Source organism: Leptodactylus fuscus, chromosome 7 (assembly GCF_031893055.1).
Source record: "Leptodactylus fuscus isolate aLepFus1 chromosome 7, aLepFus1.hap2, whole genome shotgun sequence".
Classification (NCBI taxonomy): Eukaryota; Metazoa; Chordata; class Amphibia; order Anura; family Leptodactylidae; genus Leptodactylus; species Leptodactylus fuscus.
In genome coordinates, this window is record NC_134271.1 from 99,444,765 (window position 1) to 99,469,070 (window position 24,306).

The 24,306-nt window shown below is 39.3% G+C and overlaps 1 protein-coding gene across 1 annotated transcript in view; it reads left to right on the plus strand.

The window, feature by feature from the left end:
* Nucleotides 1–24,306, plus strand: part of MDGA2 (MAM domain containing glycosylphosphatidylinositol anchor 2) — a 547,529-nt gene that overhangs the window by 310,743 nt on the left and 212,480 nt on the right. Inside the window, exons 4-5 of the mRNA XM_075282612.1 lie at nt 10,723–10,931; nt 20,396–20,528. Of these exons, the coding sequence (XP_075138713.1) occupies nt 10,723–10,931; nt 20,396–20,528 (342 nt within the window). The remainder of the gene's footprint in view (nt 1–10,722; nt 10,932–20,395; nt 20,529–24,306) is intronic.

The window sequence follows — 24,306 nt, forward strand, 5'->3', positions numbered from 1 at the left end:
TCAAACTCTCTAATAGATTTCCTCTGGTCCTGGGTTCCAGGAGCTCGGAGGTTAAGTACAACTGGGTATATCCCCCTTCTGGACAGCAGGTAACGCGGGTTCTTTGGGATGCTGCTTGCAGACACTCCAACTCTGTATGTTACTGAGCCTCCAGGAATCCTGCATTCACTAGGCCTCAGTCCAGTGAGTCTCTCAATTTTCTAAGTGTTTCACACATTAGTTAGGAATTGATGGTCCTATAACTGCAGCTCCGTCCCTGCAAGGTCTCATCTCACCTCTGCAGGTCTCCGGCCTCCTGTGCTGTTCTATCACACCATGAGGGTTGCAGCACACACTGCACCTCCACACACCTGCTCTCTCTCTTGCACTCTCCTGCACTTTCTCTTGCACACTTCTGCCCTCTCTCTTGCACACTCCTGCACTTTCTGATCTGGACCTGAAAGAGAGACCCTCTTCCAGTCTGTAGCTCCACCCCTTTTCTTAAAGAGATAATGGCTGTGGAACTTTGTGTATGCTAACAGGTTGCCTGGATCTCACTATACCTTCACAGTACACAGTATAGATCACATAAGATGACATTTGTAGTGACCCACTCTGTGGGGCGCTACAATAGCACCATGTACTCTCCTTTTTCCATGAAAAATAGTTAGTGTGAAAGGCTCTCAAGCTGTTAACCAGAGTATAGACCCCCAAGGTATTGCTGTTGTGATCCCTGCCGATCATGAGCATCAATGGGTGTCCTGCTTCTGTAGCTTTCCTGCATACTCAGTGGTGGTCATAACCAGCCAGGGTCCTGTAAAGGAAGATGCTCATTGTAACATCTGTTTCCCTATAGAGAGTTACTTCCTTTACAGGCCTAATAAGGGATAGTTCACACGGGGGCAGGTATGGCTCATTTTGGTCCAGATTGTGACTCGGGAAGCCACGTCACAATAGAGCCAAAATGCACCTGTCATGACTGTCGCAGCTTCCAACAGTTGCGACTTCCCCCTTCGGAGTAGACTCAAATGAATGGGCTTAGTCCGGAGAGTGCTGCCGCGAGGTGGACACCGGGGCTGAATCAGCCACGGAATTGGTCTGAGGAAAGGGCAGCTTGCTGCTTTTTTCAGTGAGCGGGAGCATGCCGCTCATGGAAAAAAGTAAGGTAGCGGTCTACATATACCTTATGACATGCATTCAGCATATATGATTATGACATGCATTCAGCGCCAAAATCCACCCCCTCTTGCCCCCTGTGAAAGAGCCCTAAGACTGCACACACATCTACTAATGAATCAATTATGAAGATATACAACATAAAGGGTGCAATAACAAAGTCTGCCCTGTTGCATCTATACCATAACCCTGCATATTATATATGTAAAAATATTAATTTATGCTTTTCCACTTCCATATGTGTAGAATATGCTGCAGATTTGCCATCCAGAATTGTTTGCAGAAATCGTCAGTGTATTATACTAGCAGCAGAAAGGATAATATTTTAACAAGGCCCATCCATACACTGCTGAAAAATCTGCATTAGAAATTGACCTGTGGTGCAGATTTTAATCCACAGCATCTCCGTTTTATTCTGCTGATTTTTATTGCAGCTTTAACCCTAGCGGTGCCCACATTATGATGAAATAATTGATTGGATAGCCAATTTAATCAAAATCTCATCATATCATAGAGTGAAAAAAACATCAAGAATAAATTAATACATGAAGAATAAACAAATAAGTTAAAAATCAAGAAATTGAAGGAATTACTTAATTGAGTAATTTACCTTCAGCTAGTGCCCCAAGAACCTTTCAGCATATTATATTGTATTCCAAGTCAATTTTACTTTGTAAAAATTAGTACTATGTATAAAGGATTAAAGACTGAATTAAATGACTAAAATAAAAAAGGATAACCTTCATGTAATACCACTGTCACATGTAGCACGTGGACATGTACAAGATAACATGTCAATTCAAGTCAATTGTGCATTTGATATATTATGAATTAAAGGTAAAATAATTAATGAAAGAATGAATAAATATTAAACAATATATATATATATATATATATATATATATATATATATATATATATATATATATATAAATATCCTTTAATTGTCCCTATATATATATATAATAATAGTCCATATATATATATATATATATATATATATATATATAGATATATATATATATCTGTGTGTGTGTGTATATATATATATATATATATATATATATATATACACACACACACAGATATGTATATATATATATATATATATATATATATATATATATATATATTGCCACGGTCTGGGGTTGCTAGGTGGAGTGGCATAGACACACAAGTCCAGTTTCTTTAGTCCAAAACAAAGGTAGAGTTTTATTTTCACTCAAAAATATAGTGCAGCAACAAAAGGAAACAATACAAAAATAAATACCTGCCCGGCTAGGCTCTAACTAAACATAGAATAGGTTACTGTACCTCACCTATAATAACAGAAATCAAAAGCCAGTAGAATCATTCAGGACACAGCTCCAAAAATATGACTTCTTTCTTTGGCTCTCCAGCCAAGCTCTGTCTAAATTCTGCTGCTGGAGGAACTTCTTAAGCCTCCTTGACGAGGAGACTCTCAATAGCTGAGTCGCTGCCGGAACATCCCCAAAGTGTGGACTGGACTGGAGGGGGGTGGAATGACAGGTCCCACTACCAACCTACCTGCCATTCCTAAAAATCCATCCCAGTAACCGGAACTCTGAAATAACCCTATATAATATATATATATATATATATATATATATATATATATATATATATATATACAGTGCCTACAAGTAGTATTCAACCCCCTGCAGATTTAGCAGGTTTACACATTCTGAATTAACTTGGCATTGTGACATTTGGACTGTAGATCAGCCTGGAAGTGTGAAATGCACTGCAGCAAAAAAGAATGTTATTTCTTTGTTTATTTTTTTAAAAAATTGTGAAAAGTTTATTCAGAGGGTCATTTATTATTCAACCCCCCAAACCACCAGAATTCTGTTTGGTTCCCCTAAAGTATTAAGAAGTAGTTCAGGCACAAAGAACAATGAGCTTCACATGTTTGGATTAATTATCTCTTTTTCCAGCCTTTTCTGACTATTTAAGACCCTCCCCAAACTTGTGAACAGCACTCATACATGGTCAACATGGGAAAGACAAAGGAGCATTCCAAGGCCATCAGAGACAAGATCGTGGAGGGTCACAAGGCTGGCAAGGGGTACAAAACCCTTTCCAAGGAGTTGGGCCTACCTGTCTCCACTGTTGGGAGCATCATCCGGAAGTGGAAGGCTTATGGAACTACTGTTAGCCTTCCACGGCCTGGACAGCCTTTGAAAGTTTCCTCCCGTGCCGAGGCCAGGCTTGTCCGAAGAGTCAAGGCTAACCTAAGGACAACAAGGAAGGAACTCCGGGAAGATCTCATGGCAGTGGGGACATTGGTTTCAGTCAATACCATAAGTAACGTACTCCACCGCAATGGTCTCCGTTCCAGACGAGCCCGTAAGGTACCTTTACTTTCAAAGCGTCATGTCAAGGCTCGTCTACAGTTTGCTCATGATCACTTGGAGGACTCTGAGACAGACTGGTTCAAGGTTCTCTGGTCTGATGAGACCAAGATCGAGATCTTTGGTGCCAACCACACACATGACGTTTGGAGACTGGATGGCACTGCATACGACCCCAAGAATACCATCCCTACAGTCAAGCATGGTAGTGGCAGCATCATGCTGTGGGGCTGCTTCTCAGCCAAGGGGCCTGGCCATCTGGTCCGCATCCATGGGAAGATGGATAGCATGGCCTGCCTGGAGATTTTGGCCAAGAACCTCCGCTCCTCCATCAAAGATCTTAAGATGGGTCGTCATTTCATCTTCCAACAAGACAACGACCCAAAGCACACAGCCAAGAAAACCAAGGCCTGGTTCAAGAGGGAAAAAATCAAGGTGTTGCAGTGGCCTAGTCAGTCTCCTGACCTTAACCCAATTGAAAACTTGTGGAAGGAGCTCAAGATTTAAGTCCACATGAGACACCCAAAGAACCTAGATAACTTGGAGAAGATCTGCATGGAGGAGTGGGCCAAGATAACTCCAGAGACCTGTGCCGGCCTGATCAGGTCTTATAAAAGACGATTATTAGCTGTAATTGCAAACAAGGGTTATTCCACAAAATATTAAACCTAGGGGTTGAATAATAATTGACCCACACTTTTATGTTTAAAATTTATTAAAATTTAACTGAGCAACATAACTTTTTGGTTTGTAAGATTTATGCATCTGTTAATAAATCCTGCTCTTGTTTGAAGTTTGAAGGCTCTAACTTATTTGCATCTTATCAAACCTGCTAAATCTGCAGGGGGTTGAATACTACTTGTAGGCACTGTATATATACTGTATATATTTAAAAAAATGAGCATATTATGAATGGGAAGTAAGATAATGAAGACATTATATAGTACAGTATTATATGTTCCCCTGGGACATTTGCTTGTAGTTCCAGTCAATAGTACATTCATAAAAGGAGCATGTTATGGAATACACTAGGGTAAAGAAAGAAAGAAAAAGAAAATGTAATAATTCAAGCGGAATGAATATAACAAGCTATAACTCTAATAATTGCAATACACAAAACTTCTTGGATGGATTCTCTCAGTGCTGGCATCCTGTTTCATATTTGCAATTGAACTGGAGGCCGCTTCCAATATATCTGGGAGAACTTGTAATGAAATGTATGCATACTTTATTTGCTCTTTAAAGACCAGATGCATTGGCGCACGTGTGATCCAATGGAGGCTGCAGCTGTCTGTTCTCTCCTTTGCCAGTGAGTAGGGCTTTGCAAATATTCATAACCTTTCTATAAATTACAGGAGCACAAACACCTTGTCTCTATTTCTGATCTTTCCAGAGATGGTTAGGATATAGAATATATGGTAATCTCAATGCTACTCAATTGAAAGTTCACATAGCAAGAAAAGCTGGGGGATGTGGAATGGATTTACAGGTCACTTGAATTAAGAAATATAACAATTCTATATTATACAGTCCTATGAAAAAGTTTGGGCACCCCTATTAATCTTAATCATTTTTAGTTCTAAATATCTTGGTGTTTGCAGCAGCCATTTCAGTTTGATATATCTAATAACTGATGGACACAGTAATATTTCAGGATTGAAATGAGGTTTATTGTACTAACAGAAAATGTGCAATATGCATTAAACCAAAATTTGACCGGTGCAAAAGTATGGGCACCTCAACAGAAAAGTGACATTAATATTTAGTAGATCCTCCTTTTGTCTCTAGTCGCTTCCTGTAGCTTTTAATCAGTTCCTGGATCCTGGATGAAGGTCTTTTGGACCATTCCTCTTTACAAAACAATTCAAGTTCAGTTAAGTTAGATGGTCGCCGAGCATGGACAGCCCGCTTCAAATCATCCCACCAATGTTCAATGATATTTAGGTCTGGGGACTGGTATGGCCATTCCAGAACATTGTAATTGTTCCTCTGCATGAATGCCTGAGTTGATTTGGAGCGGTGTTTTGGATCATTGTCGTGCTGAAATATCCATCCCCGGCGTAACTTCAACTTCGTCACTGATTCTTGAACATTATTCTCAAGAATCTGCTGATACTGAGTGGAATCCATGCGACCCTCAACTTTAACAAGATTCCCGGTGCCAGCATTGGCCACACAGCCCCAAAGCATGATGGAACCTCCACCAAATTTTACAGTGGGTAGCAAGTGTTTTTCTTGGAATGCTGTTTTTTTGGGACTCCATGCATAACGCCTTTTTGTATGACCAAACAACTCAATCTTTGTTTCATCAGTCCACAGGACCTTCTTCCAAAATGAAGTTGGCTTGTCCAAATGTGCTTTTGCATACCTCAGGTGACTCTGTTTGTGGCGTGCTTTCAGAAACGGCTTCTTTCTCATCACTCTCCCATACAGCTTCTCCTTGTGCAAAGTGCTCTGTATTGTTGACCAATGCACAGTGACACCATCTGCAGCAAGATGATGCTGCAGCTCTTTGGAGGTGGTCTGTGGATTGTCCTTGACTGTTCTCACCATTCTTCTTCTCTGCCTTTCTGATATTTTTCTTGGCCTGCCACTTCTGGGCTTAACAAGAACTGTCCCTGTGGTCTTCCATTTCCTTACTATGTTCCTCACAGTGGAAACTGACAGGTTAAATCTCTGAGACAACTTTTTGTATCCTTCCCCTGAACAACTATGTTGAACAATCTTTGTTTTCAGATCATTTGAGAGCGGGCTGCCAATGCTCGGCCACCATCAAACTTAACTGAACTTGAATTGTTTTGTAAAGAGGAATGGTCCAAAATACCTTCATCCAGGATCCAAGAACTGATTAAAAGCTACAGGAAGCGACTAGAGGCTGTTATCTTTGCAACAGGAGGATCTACTAAATATTAATGTCACTTTTCTGTTGAGGTGCCCATACTTTTGCACCAGTCAAATTTTGGTTTAATGCATATTGCACATTTTTTGTTAGTACAATAAACCTCATTTCAATCCTGAAATATTACTGTGTCCATCAGTTATTAGATATATCAAACTGAAATGGCTGGTGCAAACACCAAAATATTTAGAACTAAAAATGATTAAGATTAATAGGGGTGCCCTAACTTTTTCATAGGACTGTATATAATATACACATATTACACATGGGATATTAGGCCCCCACATGTTAAATTCTAGTATTAGTCACCATGAAGTGTAGTGAAAATATAAAAGCACAAGGCTATCTTCATGGTATGCCTTACTGAATTGTAATATTGTTTCTAATTTATATTAGTGGTACATTATGTCATATACACCTTGGCTACCGCACACCTTCTTTCAGTAGAGTAAGTGGTTGTCAAGTTAAAGGAAGTCTATCACCTCCTCCAAGCATTTTCAGCACCACTACTGTGTTACGGGGCACATTACATTGCTAAGCATCATACCTCTGTTATGTATGTCATATAGACTTAGAAAAAAACAGTTTTGAAGTCTTATGCCGTTGGTGCACTGGGTGTGGGCCTTCAGCTCTCTGGATAACTGCTGTTGCTACTTAAACCCCTTCATCTCCTGCCTGAGTCACCCTATGCAGTAAGAGTTGATACTCCCACTGCTATGGCATTACCCATCCTAGTTGAGCACCGATAGCAATACTCCCCCAACTGAAGATCCGCCCCCATTGCACCAACTGCCCCATTGTAACATGGTGGAAGAAGTTAAATATGCTTGGAGAAAGCGATATACTGTATAGCATAGTGTTTTTGCCTCTGTAGGATTCAGGTAAATCCATTTCAGATTTGCCACAACAGGAGATCAGCAGCAGATATGTCCCATGTTAACATACCATAGTGATGAATATAGGTGTATATTATGCGATTAACAGCTAAGGTGTGCATTATGCTATTCTATAGAAGCGGAGGTATGTATGATAATATTTGGCAGCAGCTGCAATGTGTTCTGTGATGTTCTGTGTCAGCTCAGTTCATATTATAAATTAACCCATTCATAACCCAGTCGTATTAGTGTAGTGCATGGTATTTAAATATGACAGCTTCCCAGGAGTTGAGTATTGTACAATAGAGACACAACACTAATGTTTGCAATCGGAACCTGCTGACTAAGGTGCCATTTTCCCGGGGCTATTTTGTGGAGGAATCCTGTTCCTTTAATGAGATAGGGCCATGACAGCCAGGAGCCTATTGTAGGTTCCCCAACTTGTCTGGCATTGATTTCTATAACAGGCTATTATTATTATTATTATTTATTATTATTATTATTATTATTATTATTTATTTATATAACACCATTAATTCCATGGTGCTTTACATTTGAGGGTTTACATACAGTACATAAAATATACAAAACAAATATAATACTAACAATGACCGACTGGCACAGTGGGGTAGAGGGCCCTGCCCACAAGGGCTTACAATCTACGAGGGAAGAGGGATAGAGACAGAAGGTGAGGGGGGAGAAAGTTCAGATGGTAGTGTGGTGATAGTGTTATTGGAGGTTGTAGGCCTTCCAGAATCTTCTCAGGGCCTTCTTGAAGCCTGTGGTTGTGGGGGTCAGACTTATGTGTCTTGGTAAGGAGTTCCAGAGTATGGAGGATGCACGGGAGAAATCTTGGAGACAGTTGTGTGAGGAGTGGATGACAGCAGAGTGGAGTAGAGGCTTACCTCTACTCCGTAATGCATTGCCATTGTAATGCATTACATTAGTTCTCAGACTCGCTGGGTCTAATAAATACAATAAAAAAAATGTTAAAAAGTAAAAAAAAAATAAAGGGAATTAAAACTTTGATTCCCCCTACTTTCCTTAGAATACATAGAAAATGTGTTGGATATTAAATGGTAGCATTATCTAGTACATTTTTGTTCCACAAACATTAAGTCCTCATACGACTCTGTGAGCAGAAAAATAAAAAAAGTTATGGGGTTTGGAAGGTGGGAAGCAAAAACAAAAATCCAAAATTTTACAAATGTATGTGGCATTGCAATTTTTCCCGCAGTGCGTTTCACAGAAAGTCTTTCTGCTTTAATTATACCTATGGAAGAAACCCCCGGAGTTTCCATAGGTATAACTGACATGCTGTGACTGTAAAATGCCACATTTTTTTCCCCGGCCTTAGGCTGCAGCCAAATGTTGCGAAAACACAGCATTTTATGGTACCTTCAAAGTGTATGAGATTCTGGCTAATCCCATCCGCACATTGCAGGCGTTTACTGTATATGTATAATAGGAGAAGAAGGTCTGCAGTGGAAAACTCTACGAAAATGCAATGAGAAATGCTGGGGAAAACCACAATGTATTTCCTCCACATTTTTTCTGCAGCATTTTTTTCTACATGGAGTCTTAGCCGAACACTTTCCCTTGTTTGTTCCCTTTCCTGAATTTTCACAGATCTCAAATGAAATAGTTAAATGACAAATTCAGGTTTGCCATAGGTATACAGAATTCTCCTTAATATGCTATACAACATGGAAATGACATATAAATATCATGCTAATAGAACACGTGGGCCCTTTCCTGGCCTTCTAATGCTGTCTCCATATCAGCCCTCAATGTCAGCAGTGCTGCATTCAGTTTTTAATATGGAGAATATTAATGAGCTTGTGTCCTCTTAAGGATGTGTATCATGACTCATGACTGTAGCATATGCATACAGATGCCGTAGAGCTGTGTTTGTTATCGCGTTTAATTCATTGCGGTATCATGTACTGAACTAAATGATACAATATTCATTATTTAAAAGGGGTATTGCAACTCAGCCTTATTCACGTTAATGCAGCTATCGTGCAATATCGGACACAACCCATGGGCTGGTGTGGCTGTGTTTCTGCCAAAAAACGGCAATGTACAGAAGTAGGCTAAGGTCCAACGTTGTGGAAAAGCAGGGTTTTTTTTGCTGCAGATCGTGCTGCATTTTTTTTTTTTTTTTTTAGCCGAAGGCAGGAGTGGATTCAGCAGTAAGAAGACGTTAAAGAGCTTCCTAGATATTTCCCATTCCATCTGTAGTCACTACTAGGTTTAGCTCTAAGTAAAACAAAGTAAAATCTGCAAAAAAAAAAGGCAAAAAAACAACAATGTGGGGCCTTAGCCCTAAGAAGCAATGCACTCACTGCTCCAAAGAGCTCATTTTCGTATTCACAAAAAAGTTCCTGAAAGAAACATATTGGGCTTTTTTTTTTTTTTTTTTTTTTTTTTTTTTTTTAGCGCAACCCATTTAGAGGAGTTCTATAAGTGAACCACTGTATTATATAGAGATGAGCAAACCGACCCCAGAGTATAATAAGTGGGATCAGGGGAGCTAAGTCAATAATCAGTTATACTCACCTTACCTCATCTATCCTGGACAACCTCATGGCATTCGTCTACTTCTATCAGTCCCCGACATCCTCTTCTGATGTCAGGCTGGGCTTCAGCAGTTATGTGGGGCAATCCTACGTCATGGGTCAAAGGGCCAAGAGGTCAGTGCATCTCATGTGACTGCTGAAACCTAACCAAAGGCCTAAGTGGTGACCCCAGGTCGCAGATGTCAACCTGAAGAGGCCAGAAGAAGCTGGAAGAAGGTGCAGGGGGGAATGCTGCACAGCGTGGGGATTCTCAGAAGAGGTGAAGCAAGGTGAGTAAACTGTTATATTACTCTGAGCCTCCACTTATTTTACTCTGGAGTCTGGGGAGACAGCAAAGTATATTAATAGCACTTCCGCTTGGTGACGAAAAAGTTCATCCCTGAAAATAACTGGAAGACTTAACCTCACGACTAGTCGATGAAACAAATCTCATGAGGTTCACCCATCTCTAGTGTTATACCTAGTACAAGGCCTAAGGGGATGGAATATAAGTCATAAGGTATGTGCTGCCCATCAGATCCCGCAGAAGGCATAACATAGTGTATCCAGTTTTCTTTTAAGTAACAAAATACATCTTACATCCTAATGGCCCAGCACTTGTAGTTTTACAAAGTATCCCTCAGAGGCCAACCAGATCATAAAAATTCTGTAGATAAATGCTAAAATTGTCCCCAAGTTCTGTTGCTCTGCACAAAAGTCTTTGGAACATACATTTATATCCTTACAGCATTCCCTCCAGGAACTTGCGTAGCGTATCTCAGCTCTGCTAGACAGGAAGGTGTTTGCTTAACTGAAGGATCTTATATAATCTTTCTCTTGTACCATTTCATTTTCAGATTTGGATGATCCCATTGTGACCGTACATCAAAGTATAGGAGAAGCCAAGGAACAATTTTATTATGAGAGAACTGTTTTCTTACGTTGCATTGCTAACTCCAATCCACCAGTTCGGTATAGCTGGAAAAGGGGCGAGGAGATCCTACTGCAGGGCTCTGATAAGGGTGTGGAAATATATGAGCCTTTCTTCACCCAGGTAGGAAATAAGGTATCTGTTCTCTTTTATTACATATATTAAATATCAGTATTGTAATATTGGTATCGTTTCTTAAAGGGGTTGCCCAAACAAAGACAATTAGGATGTGTCCTTGAGGTGAGACTCCATGATATACAAAATGGGGAGGTCCTTAACTTTATTGTCCGATAAGAGTAAGAGAACTGCCCAGGAATGTCCATTCTCCAATGAAATATGTGGGTTTTATAGTATTGACTGGACTCATATGTTTGGACATATCTCCACTGGGAAAGAGGGATCAAGTACCCTGTCTTGGCCAAGGTATTTTGATATCCTGGAATGGCCACCCCTGAACCAACCTTCTTCATGCCTGGAGATGAAACACTTGTACAAATCTGTACATCATGAGTTAGAGGTCTCAGCTATTATGCACAGGCGGTCACCTTTATTTTTACCACTTTTCTCTACAAAGTTATTCAAATAAGATCCAGAAAAACTAAGTGGATTATTTTCTGAAAATTGTAGAATTTCTTCATTTGAAAAACTGCAAAGTCCTTGAAGTCTATATTTGTTTTCCTAAATGTCTATTTTGTTGGGCACCCCTTTATAACACATTGATGTATGTACTGTAGCACAAAATGTTCTGTCCTTGGTCAGAATGGGATTAGACTTTTCCGCTGTATTTAGTTGAAATCTTCCATTATTATAGAACAAAGTATTAACTGTTTTACTACCAATTGTATAGTACGGTATATTACAATGATCTATTATAATATACCCCTATAGCTTAATTCATATATTGTAATGTTCTTCTTACTATTTACATTGTTTTTAATACTCTTCTACTTAAAGCCCTATTCTTTCTTATCTCTTTTGTTCATGAACAGAACCCCAGCAGATTAACATAGGCTCTGTATTAGGAGAGAGGGGACATTGGAGGGAAATATCTTTGTATAACAGCGCACATTTTAAAGGGCTGCTCAGCTAAAAAAAAAATACTTTTATATGTATTTAAGACAGGATAGATACCACTTACTAATATGCTTACATTAAAGGGATTCTATCATTAGAATCACTTTTTCCACGAAGACCATGTCAGAATAGACTTGATAAAGGCTATTCTTCTCTTACTTTTATTATTCTGCTCTTTCTGGGTTTGTTTTTTTGTTTTTTCAGTATGCAAATGAGTCTTCAGAATGCACAGAAGGCATTCCCTGTGCTCTCTGAAGACTTTCCAGCGATGCCTCTGTCTTCTTCTACTGAAACCTCTTTGCCGTGACATCAGCCAGCAGAGCCATTTGCGTATGTCCATTCGGCTATTTTCCTGTGGCCTCTTACACGGGCATCTGTTTGGCCGCAGGAAAATGTCCGAACTGACATGTGCAGTTGGTTCTGCCGGTTGATGACCTGGCTGATAATGCGGTGGAGAGGCAGTCGGGAGAAGAAGATGGAGGTGTCGCTGCAGAGTCTTTGGCCAGCACAGGAGCCAACTCCTGTGCTTCTGAGCAAAGGTTGAATAGCCCCATGTGCGTTCTGATGACTCATTTGCATACAGAAGAAAAAAGAAAACTCACAGAAACGAATCAGAATAAATATAAAGGTAGGAGAAAAATAGCTTTTATAAAGGCTATTCCAATGTGGTCTTTGTAGAAAAAGGGATTCTAATGATACAATCCTTTTGACAAGGAGTCATAGTGTCCATAGTGCAAATGGCTGGATGACTTTACTCTGACCAATCTATAGACAATGGAATGGGCTGACTTACTGGGCATTCACCCAACCCCTTTCACACAGAACACTGATCAGTGGTCAACACAGGAAACTCTGTTGTTCTAAACACAAGTTGGAAGTTTTGCTGCCAGAGGTCATGGCATCTTTCTTTCTAAAAAGTATATTAGTCTTTTATTTGAAATAGACTTTTATTGGATAGTCCCTTTATTCTCTGGATATTTGAACTTAAATGATTAAAGTTAAAGGCCAAGGTTATGGCTTCCTTTAGTGGTCATCACTCAGCTCGCTTCTATTAGTGGTCTTCACTAAGCTCACTTCCATTAGTGGTCTTCATTCAGCTTGCTTCCATTAGTGGTCTTTCCTCAGCTCACTTCCATTAGTGGTCTTCATTCAGCTCACTCCTATTAGTGGTCTTCACTCAGCTCACTTCCATTAGTGGTCTTCATTCAGCTCAGTTCTATTAGTGGTCTTCACTCAGCTCACTTCCATTAGTGGTCTTCACTCAGCTCACTTCCATTAATGGTCATCTTTCAGCTCACTTCTATTGCTGGTCTTTACTCAGCTCACTTCCATTAGTGATCTTCACTCAGTTCACTTCATTAGTGATCTTCACTCAGTTCACTTCATTAGTGGTCTTCATTCAGCTCACTTCCATTAGTGTTCTTTGTTCAGTTCATTTCTATTGGTGGTCTTCACTCAGATCACTTCCATTAGTGGTCTTTACTCAGCTCACTTCTATTAGGACCAGAAATGACTGGGACACTAAAGCAGTGTTTTGCCCTTCTTTAAGTTTCCTCTTGGCTTGGCTATTATGATTAATATATAGTTTTGTGTCACAAAGTGCTAACCCTTGTATGTCTATATATGGCCACCCTGTGGTTATGTCGCAACCTTTCAACAGTTTTGTTAGGATGTTGCCCTATTGGTCTGAATTGGTAAGATAAAGGTGGGCACTTGTGTATCATTTTTTTAATTGGGTCCTTTTGCATGAACTGTATTTACTGTCCTGGGATATAAGCTTTGTGTTACAATCCCCCTTTAACATGTGGCGCTATGCTAGGTATGTATAGGAAGCGATATCTTGTAGATTATTCCTTGATTTACAGAATCCAATACTTTGAAGATGTGATACATTGAAATATTAAGTATCAGGGGTGTTAAATGTATCTCTCCACCTAGACCTTACAGGCTGTAAGATTTCCATGGTAACCTTAGACACCTGTGGTAATGAAAGTCATTACTTTTTTAAAGAACAGAAAATGCTTAAAGGGTAAGATGTAACATTACATATAGAATGGACTCACACAGGGCGAGGACTGTCATAATAGTCATGTTACACAGACCCTATAAATAGAATTTGACCTTTCAGGCTTCATTTGTTTTCATTATTCACCTTATTATTCTTTTGAAGTCAATGGCTCTCGGATTTTTCATTACACATATATGCAACCAGAGTTATATGTATTTAAAAAAAAAAAAAAAAAAAAAAAAAAAACGAAAGAAAAGTATCACTAGTGAATATAGGAACTTGCAGCATCTACTTAATGTCCAGGCTTGTATGAACATTAATAACCATACAATTGTTTTTTTTTTTTACCTCTTTACGTCACCAACTTGATGCAGTTTTATAAGCGCTGGCTTTTAGTGGGATGAGTTGTTTTCTTTCAAGCCTAAATATTAGTTAATATTTAACTTTATTGCATTTGTCAAATTCTTTTTTAAGGGGTTGAACAAATATGTAGCAATTCCAAAAATCGGACCTGTAGAAACGCTGACGTTTTCTGTATAGTTATAATAAGGGCAGAAAGCTCGTAGAGGAAAACGCTGTGGGGAAAAAAATGCAATGCCTTTCTGGTACATTTTTTTTCTGCCTAATTATTTCTGATTTTCACTAGGTGGGGCCTTGACCTTACTGAGTGAGTCACATCACTAAAACAGCAGTTACATAGGGACATCGGCGGACCTCATCAACTATAATGGGGTCTGCCAGGTGTCCACCATTTTAAAACTACAAGCGACGGAGAAAATAATCCTCCGTGCATTACTTTTGTTCTCTACTGATTTTTCACGGTTTCTGCGATGGAGTCTACGATTCTTGAGCAGATGTGAACTGAGCTTTACTTTTTGTGTTTTTTTCTGCCTTACCAAGTGGTAAAAATAACAAGTTTAATGTAACTTTCTGGTTTACATTCTTTAGTGCATCATTTTTGTGTTACTACACTTTGAAAGTCCTTTCCTTTTACTTTTTTGTCACTGTAGCCATGTAAATACTTATTGTTTAGGGACAGGTTATAGTTTTTTTGGTACAATTTATGTTACAGTATTTGTATACTTATAATTTATTTTTTAGAGGGTTATTAAAAAAATATTTAAAATGCTGAAACAATTCGACACATTTTTTATTGGAGAGGAATTTTATTTCTTGTTAGTGTTAAATTGGTAATAAACTTGGCCTAATAGAAAGAAATACTAAACACAGACCTAAGGACCTTTTTAGACCCATGGCTGCCATTCTAATCCATCAGCACCATGTGATTATGTTATATCATGGCTGAAGAAAGGGGCAATAGGGCATCAACCACCTAAGTGTCACTATTGACTGCAACATGTAGGTGGTCAGGGTCAGGGGTCTTTCTATTATCAGTTGTGGCTGCAGGAACCTGGCTGGCAATCCGTAGCTGATAACACAGACATAGAGTTTACATAGTCACCATTGGAATGCAGGCAATGGAGTATGACATATGTTTATGCAGGAAGGGGTTACCAATGTGTCTGCTATTATAGCTAGCACAAGGGTATCACCATGGCTGTGATTATAAAAAGCTTCCACATCATTACAATGATGTCAAATAAGGACACAGAGGTGAGACCTCAACTTATGAAGCGCTTATGGTTTGCCTATTGACAATGCCGTAAATGCTTCAAATCAAAATATCCTTTTTACAGGGGTTGTTCAACAAACACTGAAAATACACATTGAAGCATATTTTATATCGTTAAAAAATGTCCCTGTGTCTAGGTATTTTTTAAGTGTCCACCTAAACCTAATAGGATCACATGTGCTAGTTGGTTCAGATCCACTCTAAAAGTAATGCTGCACAACACACTATATTGTAAAATGTTTAGGAGCCTACAGAAGATACAGAGATAGCAATTACCTATGGGTCCTGGTTCCTTAATGGGCCTAAATCCAGCATAGCACATAGAAAGACACTAATTTTATAAAATAGCATATATTAGGTGAGAAAGATTTACAGGAGCTTCTAGGTTCGTCTCTGTATTGGTACAAAAATAATCAAAAATAGAGCTACAGTATATAGTGCCTATACAATTCTATACTGTACCATAATAATGCCAACATATACTGACTAAATAACAGTGCTTACACATTACACAGGACTATGGTATCTGAGAGAGCCCAAAAGACCCTCCACCAAGAAGGCACTGGTATTGTAAATGGCATATGGTAGATAAGGAGAGATAGTATAACAGTTGCATGTTCTGTGTTTTATAAGGTTGGGATTCTCAAACACTAGGCTGATATACTGTTGTACCTAAATAATTCTATACCGTGTCTTAATAATGCTGGTATATACTACTATACATGGCCCAGTTATTGGCACTTAGGTCAAGAGCTTACAAGCCTCAGAGCTTCATAGTTCCTTTAGTCATGTGACCCTTAGATGGTGGAGGCTCCAGAGAGTTTGCCCCTTGTGCCTTCCAATAATATAGCCCTAAGCAATGTATTTGTGAACAAGTGATCAGGATAACTCAGATAACCTGCACGTATCAAGACCAACAAAAAAAAAACATAGAAATTGTTGCACTAGATGAAGTTTTTTGCCAGTGTAATAAATGGTACTGTGTAAATGTATACGATAAAATGTCAGCCGCTGACAATAACCGGGCTTTTGTCAGTGACTGCCAACTTCCTTCAAATTGCTTAATAAACAGCATTTTACATCAAAAGTGACATTCAGTGAATATGCAATGAATACATTCATGAAAATGGCATTTCAATGCACTTATAAACATTCATTTATTACACAACCTGTTGTCGTTGTTGTCGTGGTTTTCTTTGAGTGGAGCTTTTGTGACGGCTTCACAATGTATACAGCTGGAGTCAAATTGAGACCTTATAAACCATAAAGCGCCCATGTGATGTATATGATGAGACACTTTGTTTTACCGCTACATTGAGTACATTGCTGAATATCATATCATTACAGTTCTAGTCATTACATATCAAAAAGCATGGCAGCTTTCTTCCAAGAACAGCACCACACCTCTCTCATAGATTCCAATAGGGCATGAACATTACTATATATAGAAGAAAGATGCTATGAACTTCTAATCCTGGACACAACATCTCAAGCCATTGACTTGTCAATTACAGAACATTAGAGGGGATAACATTGGAAAGGGGATAAATTCCTGATTGGCAGGACTTGATCCACTGAGACCCCACCAATCGTCAAAACAGGGGATGTCTTACCCCCCTTGTGAATGTTGCCATGGTGGATGCAGATGCACCCCACTTTATTCATTTAATAGGAGCACTGGAGATAGCTGAAGTACAGTACTCATATGAATGGAGTGGAGTACATCTGCTTCCATCTGCTGTGGCTACATTCACAATGGGGTCTTTTGGACCATCTACTTTTATATAGAATTGCAAGTTTTGTTGTTATCATTATACACATAACAGACACAGCGCCACCACAGATGTAAACATAGCCTTATAGGGGGTCCTCCAATTTCAGACCAATATCTAGAGACAAATGTTATGGTTTGTATAATAAAAAGTTGTGCAATTTAATAATATACTTTCTGTATCAATTCCTGACGATTTTCTAGATTTTGGCTTGCTATCATTGATCCTGTTACTTCTAGTGGATAAAACTCTGTGTGCTAATCACATGACCATGGACCGTAATCACATGACCATGGTAAGAGTTTTATCTCCTAGAAGTAACAGAATGAATGATAACAGCAGAGATCTAGAAAACTGTGAGGAATTGATACACAAAGTATATTGGAAAATTGTACGTCTTTTTATTGTACAAAACAATAACATTTGTTTCTCAATATTGGTCTGAAAGTGGACAACCCCTTTAATGTGGTGAGGGGACCTATTACATCTCATGGCTAAGGGACACAGTTGTAACTGTAACCACTGCATCCCCTAAGGGTACACCACTGTTATTGAGTGAGCGTCCTTCTGCGCTGTTCCGTTAGGACCTGGTACTAACAATTTTGATAAACAAAGTATATAGAGCAATGACAGTATGTGAATTGTGCTATGCTATGACCCCTTATGAAACCTTATGTTCTTATTATGTTTAACCTATTTCTGCAAGTTTATATTCTATAGAGGCATTTATTAAAAGAATTTGCTAAGAATTTTTATTTATGACCTAACCTTAGGACAGATAAATAGATAAATATCTGATCATTGAGAAGAGGAGCGGTGTGTGTGTGTGTGTCTGTGACAGGCAACCGTTTGAGGCCACTTCTAATGCCCGTTCTATATCTTGCAAGGAGCAGATGTTTCCATGCCAGGAGCCATCACTGCTGCTCTTCTTCCATTGAAGTCAATGACCGCCATGATCTCTGCCATTCTCCACCTTTTTTCATAATAAGTACTGAGCACGGCACAGAAGGATCTATGCATCACATTTACATCTATCTACTACTGGCGTAGATGTGTTAGCAAATCCCCCCCTTATCTCTTACTCCTACCTTATTATTTTTCTGTTCATATTTTGAGTTCAGTTTGACCCTGCTCATTTATGTATGGGTACAAATATTCAGAAAAAGATATAAACTTTCCGAACGTCATTCTTTCAGGAAAGAGCTTTTGCAGGATACAGAATGTGAGCCTTTGCTTAAGACAGCTTGCCAACCGCCTGCCTATGTTACCTTAGATGACATGTGACAATTTCAAAAGCTGCATAAGAGCTAAAAAAAAGGAATCGCTCTCTTTCATCTTCCAGGGCATTTTTGAAAGAAAATGAAAAAAGGAAAAAAAAAACTATAAATGTTTCATAAATGACTTGATTAGGCAATGTCTAATGTGATAATTTGATATAAGATGGCTGCAAGAAAAAATGGAAAGGGCATAGGCTTTTGTGCAGCGGAATTGCGGGTCCGAGATATAGGTGCTGATGTATATAGTATGTTGAGCAGGAAAGAAAAAGGCTATAAAAAATTAAAGATCATTTTGATGACCTGTTTTCTAATCCCCTTTAACAAGCTACTAAAGATAGTGCTTGTATTCCATCACAACACTGTCTAATCAATAAACCCCCACTGTAGGAAGGGGACACAAGCACAGAAGTGGTTCCAGAACCCGCGAAACCTACTTCTACCTGTCCAATGCTTTTAATATCAGCATTGTTAGACTGCCATAAAGGACAAATATAGAGAGCTTTACTATATATTCACAGGGGTCTGAAACATCTATTCCACATGGGGTTGCCAACCATCCAAAAAATTCCTCCACAGTCCTTAAAAATTGGAGACTGTTCAAAGATTGAGCCATATTTTTAATTTTCCTAGATAGCTTACTTATTCAGTTGGGGGTAAAATAAAAGCATTTGTCTCCCATGGAAATGGTTGTGAGGCAGATTTTTGGAAGTCGGATAGTCCAGTATTTTAGACAACCATGTGTTGCTAAAAGTCTCTTCTGTAAAGTTCCTTTAAATCAGAGTTTATAAGCTTACTCGAAACTGATTTCTGTGAGATCCAGAGCCCCTACTTCTTACCCTAGTTGGGACTATTGATAACCATTAGAGATGAGCGAACAGTACAATGTTCGAGGTTCGATATTCGTTTCGAGTAGCCCCTCAATATTCGACTACTCGAATCGAATATCGAACCCTATTATAGTCTATGGGGGGAAAATGCTCTTTTCAGGGGTAGGCAACGTTCGATCAAATTATACTTACCAAGTCCACGAGTGAGGGTCGGGCTGGATCCTCCGAGAAGTCTTCTCTGTGCAGCGTCCCTGCGGCATCTTCCGGCTCTGAATTCACTCTGCCAGACATCGGGCCTGAGCAGAGCCGACTGCGCATGCCCACACTACAAGCAGGCATGCGCAGTTGGCTCTGCCCAGGCCCGATGCCTGGCAGAGTGCATGAAGAGCCGGAAGATGCCGCGGGGAAGCTGCACGAAGACTTCTAAAGGTAGGAGAAGAACCAGCATTGATTGGCCGACTGTATAGCGTTCGGCCAATCAATACTGGTTCTGCATCAAACTTTTACATTCGAGTACGAGTATTTCGAATACCATAGTATTCGATCGAATACCTACTCGATCGAGTACTACTCGCTCATCTCTAATAACCATAATTTCATCATTAAGGCTATAGGCAGGAAAATATTTTCTTTGTCAAGTGAAGGTTAAAAGTATTATTTTAGTATTATTGCCAAATAATATTTAATGGCATGGTAAATTGAATATTGATAAGTTGTGTAGGAAGTTAGACCTGCAAACATTGAATCCTTCCACATTATTAATTTATTTTTCATTTATTTTCCTACAATGTGAACACAGTCTACTCTACTGACACTACTGAGATTTTCAGGTCCAGGTTCATTTATGATATCAATAGCAATGCCTCTGTGTCGGTACACTGTGTTCTCCTTCTTTGTGTTACATTGCCCAGTTCCAGGATTCAATTTGCTTTGTCTTCCCGGTCTAGATTCCAGCAGAAGAACAAAATGTGAAGTCTCAGGCTTCATGTTCCTTAATCTTTGTTCCAGGGTGAAACGAAAATTCTGAAGCTGAAAAATCTTAGACCTCAGGATTATGCCAATTACAGCTGTATTGCCTCTGTGCGAAATGTCTGCAACATTCCAGACAAGATGGTTTCCTTCAAGCTTTCCAACAGAACTGGTAAGACATTATTCATATATATTGTTCATTTCATGCTAATATATACATCTTTTATAAAGAAATGAGTGATCTTTCAAACCAATATTGACTCCAGCATGAGTACCAGTTTCTATCCATTAGGTCAGTCGCTGAAGATATGATGTTTACCTGATTGTTATAGCCAATAAAAATGTTACTTCTTATAATGGATACAAATCCTTCAAATGTAGCCTTGACATTTAAAGGGATATGAAATATAGAAAATACACAAGAAATAAATATGACAGCAATTTATTCTCTCTATAGATCCAAGACACAAAGAAATATAATATACATATACACTGTATATATTATAATTTATATATAATATTATATAAATTATAATATATACATATATATTTATACTTATTAAATTATTATTTAAAAAAAACCTGTTCTATATCTATTCTGGAAGATCAGCCAATACATGATCAAGGGAACATGTGCACGTAAACCATGGAAAATAGGGCCTTGATTTGTCCCATTCCCTTTGTTGCTGGGAGGCATAAGCCATTGGAAAACTCCTTCCCCAGTGACACTTCATTGATAGAAAGCTAAGAGGTTAGGACTTAGAGCTAATGACTTGAGAAGAGAAACAAGTAAGAAATTCTTCTGTCCTAGTTTGCAAAACTCAACACTGTAAAAAGGGGACAATTTAGATTTTTGAGGCTCTGTAAGTAACCAATATGCAGACCATTACCTTTGACTGAAAGACAACTGCTTGAAGCAGGAGAACTCCCACACTGCTCCTTGTGCAAAAGGAGAGCAGTAAATTTAAGCATCTCCTCTTTGATAAACACTGCGCCATTACCCTCTGTCTGCTGAAAGTGGAAGAAAACAGGAAGAACTTGACACCTCCATTATCTTCAAGTGTATAGGTCTCATGGGCAGCTGAAAATCAGAAAAGCGGAAGGTGGGGCTAGGGGGTAGGGCAACATTTTCTAAGTTTAGTGGTCCTGTAAGAAATTAAAAAAACATGAATTCACATGACTTGCCACAAGGGTTCAGAAAGCCAAAGTAAGATCATAACAGAATGAATGAATGCTTGCTAATAACAATGAGATAGAATTGTGCCAAGTTCCCCGTCTTGTTGCGCGTGTAATTTCTAAATGTTCTAAATTAATTTTGTTTTTAGATGAAGTTATATTTAGTTGCATCCATCTGGAATTGAATGTCGTAAAAGAACATTTTCATTTACCCTGACACTATGATAAAAATTGAGTATAAATAATAATTAGATGAACCCTGGGATGGCTAAAAAAAGGTGCTACATGCCGTGCCTCCTGCATAGACTGTGTACCTTAAGTTCGGAAAGACACCTACCGATGTATTGTCTTACTAGAACTGACTACAGAGTAAAATCAATGGCTGCTCGCTTCTATTCGCAACCTCATGAGGCGAAATAGAATGCAGCATGTACTTAAAAATGCAAGTGGGACTTCCAGTTCCAGCACTGATGGAGATGGCTGCATAGACAAGAGCTCTGCTCCATCCCTACATATCTATAGTCCATTTTGTTGTCAGTCCAGGCTATTTTTGCCATGTCCTGCAGGAACAGGTATTGAAGATTACCCTTCTATTTTTAATGGACCACTACTTGCCCAGGATTGGACAGAAAACACTGACCTGCAGATCCCAGCATTGCAGCATCATAGTGTCATCACTAAAAATGGTGCCATCGTCTTCCTCCTCACCGCTCCGTACTCCCGAGTCACCCAGCTCTCTTTTGGAGACACCCAAAACCAGCAGAATGATCGCACATGTCCCTTTACTTTGGACTCTCAAACATATATGGAGGTATGCCAAGGCTCACTCTGAGACACCATGGATTAGACCATAAAAATATCCTTGAAAATAAGGACACCTGAACTCATAGCCATACTTAACAGCACCATCCAAACTATACTTAACAGTATTAAATCAGAGGTGGATCAACAGGATTCCCATATACAGCTATTGGAACAGAAAACTAACTCCATGAGATCACTTTAACTACTTCAGCTGCCACCGCTAATGGACTGCATGAGCCCATGCCCAAACTGCATAATGGAAAAGATAACCTGAGTATTTTTGGCATGTTTGCCCTTACTGTGGCAGTTGTGCAAATCTACTGTACCACAGATCTTCTGACTTCTCTGACTTGTAAGTGCTGGTCTTGACGAACCTTAACTACCATCTACTCTTAGGTGGTGATTCTAACATAGTCCACTCTATTGGGAAAATGAGATCAGAGGAAAGAGTTAGGCATGGTCTTGGGTGATATCATGGATGCTACATCTCTAGCGAGTAGCTGGTGGTTTCAGCATTCCCATGGTGGTTAAATTACATTCTATTCCCATCCCCACATGTCCTGATCTCACCTTGATTATGTTCTGGATTCCCAGTCTCCGCTCTCATGCACAATCTTGACTCAAATTGAAAACATGGTCATCAAAGACCATTCCCTCGTGATATTGGAATTGTTAGATGCACATCTCAAGGGAAATTATTATATTTGGAGGTTATGACTAAAGATGAGGGATTTCTCCAACTTTTATGGCACTGGTTGGAAAAATATGGTGACACTAACAAAGTACATGTCCAGCAATTAATAATTTTCTGGGAGATTGCATAGACAGTGCATAGAGAATGCATATTACTGCATGTTAGAAAAATAAAGGAAAATAAAGGAACAGTACCAGCAAGTCAGCTTGAAGGTAGGGGAAGCATTCAGCAAGTTTGTAGTCTTTTGGGTGGAGATTGATAGAGAGGGGTGACTGGCAGATTTATTGGTGGACAGGAGGGAAAACTTTCTGCAGTTACAAATGGAGGTAGAGCTCAACGGCTTTTCAGATAATCAGGGAGACTTCCAGAAATGCAAGGGGTGAGAGACAGATTAGCCGCATTACCAGATTGCGACCTGCTGATGATTCAGAGTCCATTGACCCTAGAAAGATCAAAAAGATACTGGGACTAAATTTTGCCCATCTCTTTGAGAATACCCTGGGAGATCCTGAAATGGGTAAAACTTTCCTGGATGACTCCCCCCTTCCTAAAGTCAGTAGGAGCAACTGGACATTCTAAATGCCCTTCTACTGCTGAGGAGGTGCCGCAGGTAATAAAAACTTTGCTGATAGTCAAATCACTGGAACCAGATGGTTGCCCGAGTGAATCTTATGTTGCTTACTAAACTGTTCTATTATGGGAAATCAAGGGGAGGGGGTGACTTGGCAAATATTAACACAATGTACGTTAAACTCCAATCTAGGGATGTCAGGGATCTGTGAGAGCATACTGCCCAATATCCCTTATTATTCAAGATCTTTAGATCCTCTCTAAGTTGATGGCAAATCAGTTAGCTGAGGAGGCATTTGATAATGTCAGATGAATTTGGCTGGGGCAGGTCTTCAATGCCATGGAAATACAGGTGAAGTACAAAAACCTGCAGTCCTGTATGAACATCCCTGGTTTTCTATCCAAACCATTCACATTGTTAAAGGGGACTCTTCAAACATGCCTGCTCTCACCTCTACTGTTTAATATTGTGCTGGGAACCACTAGCTTGGCATTTGGAGAATGGTGACCTTTTTAGGAAGGTCACCATAGGGACACATACCGTACAGCCGGCATTATTTAGAAATGATTTGACACTGTTCATGGTAGAGGCCCTACCATAGGTGTTGGACTGCCTTTCAAGTTTTGAATCTTTTTCTGGTTTTAGGATAAGAGTCTAAGTGTGAAGTGCTGTTTTTGGGGGAGGAGCATTAGACTAGAGTAGGAA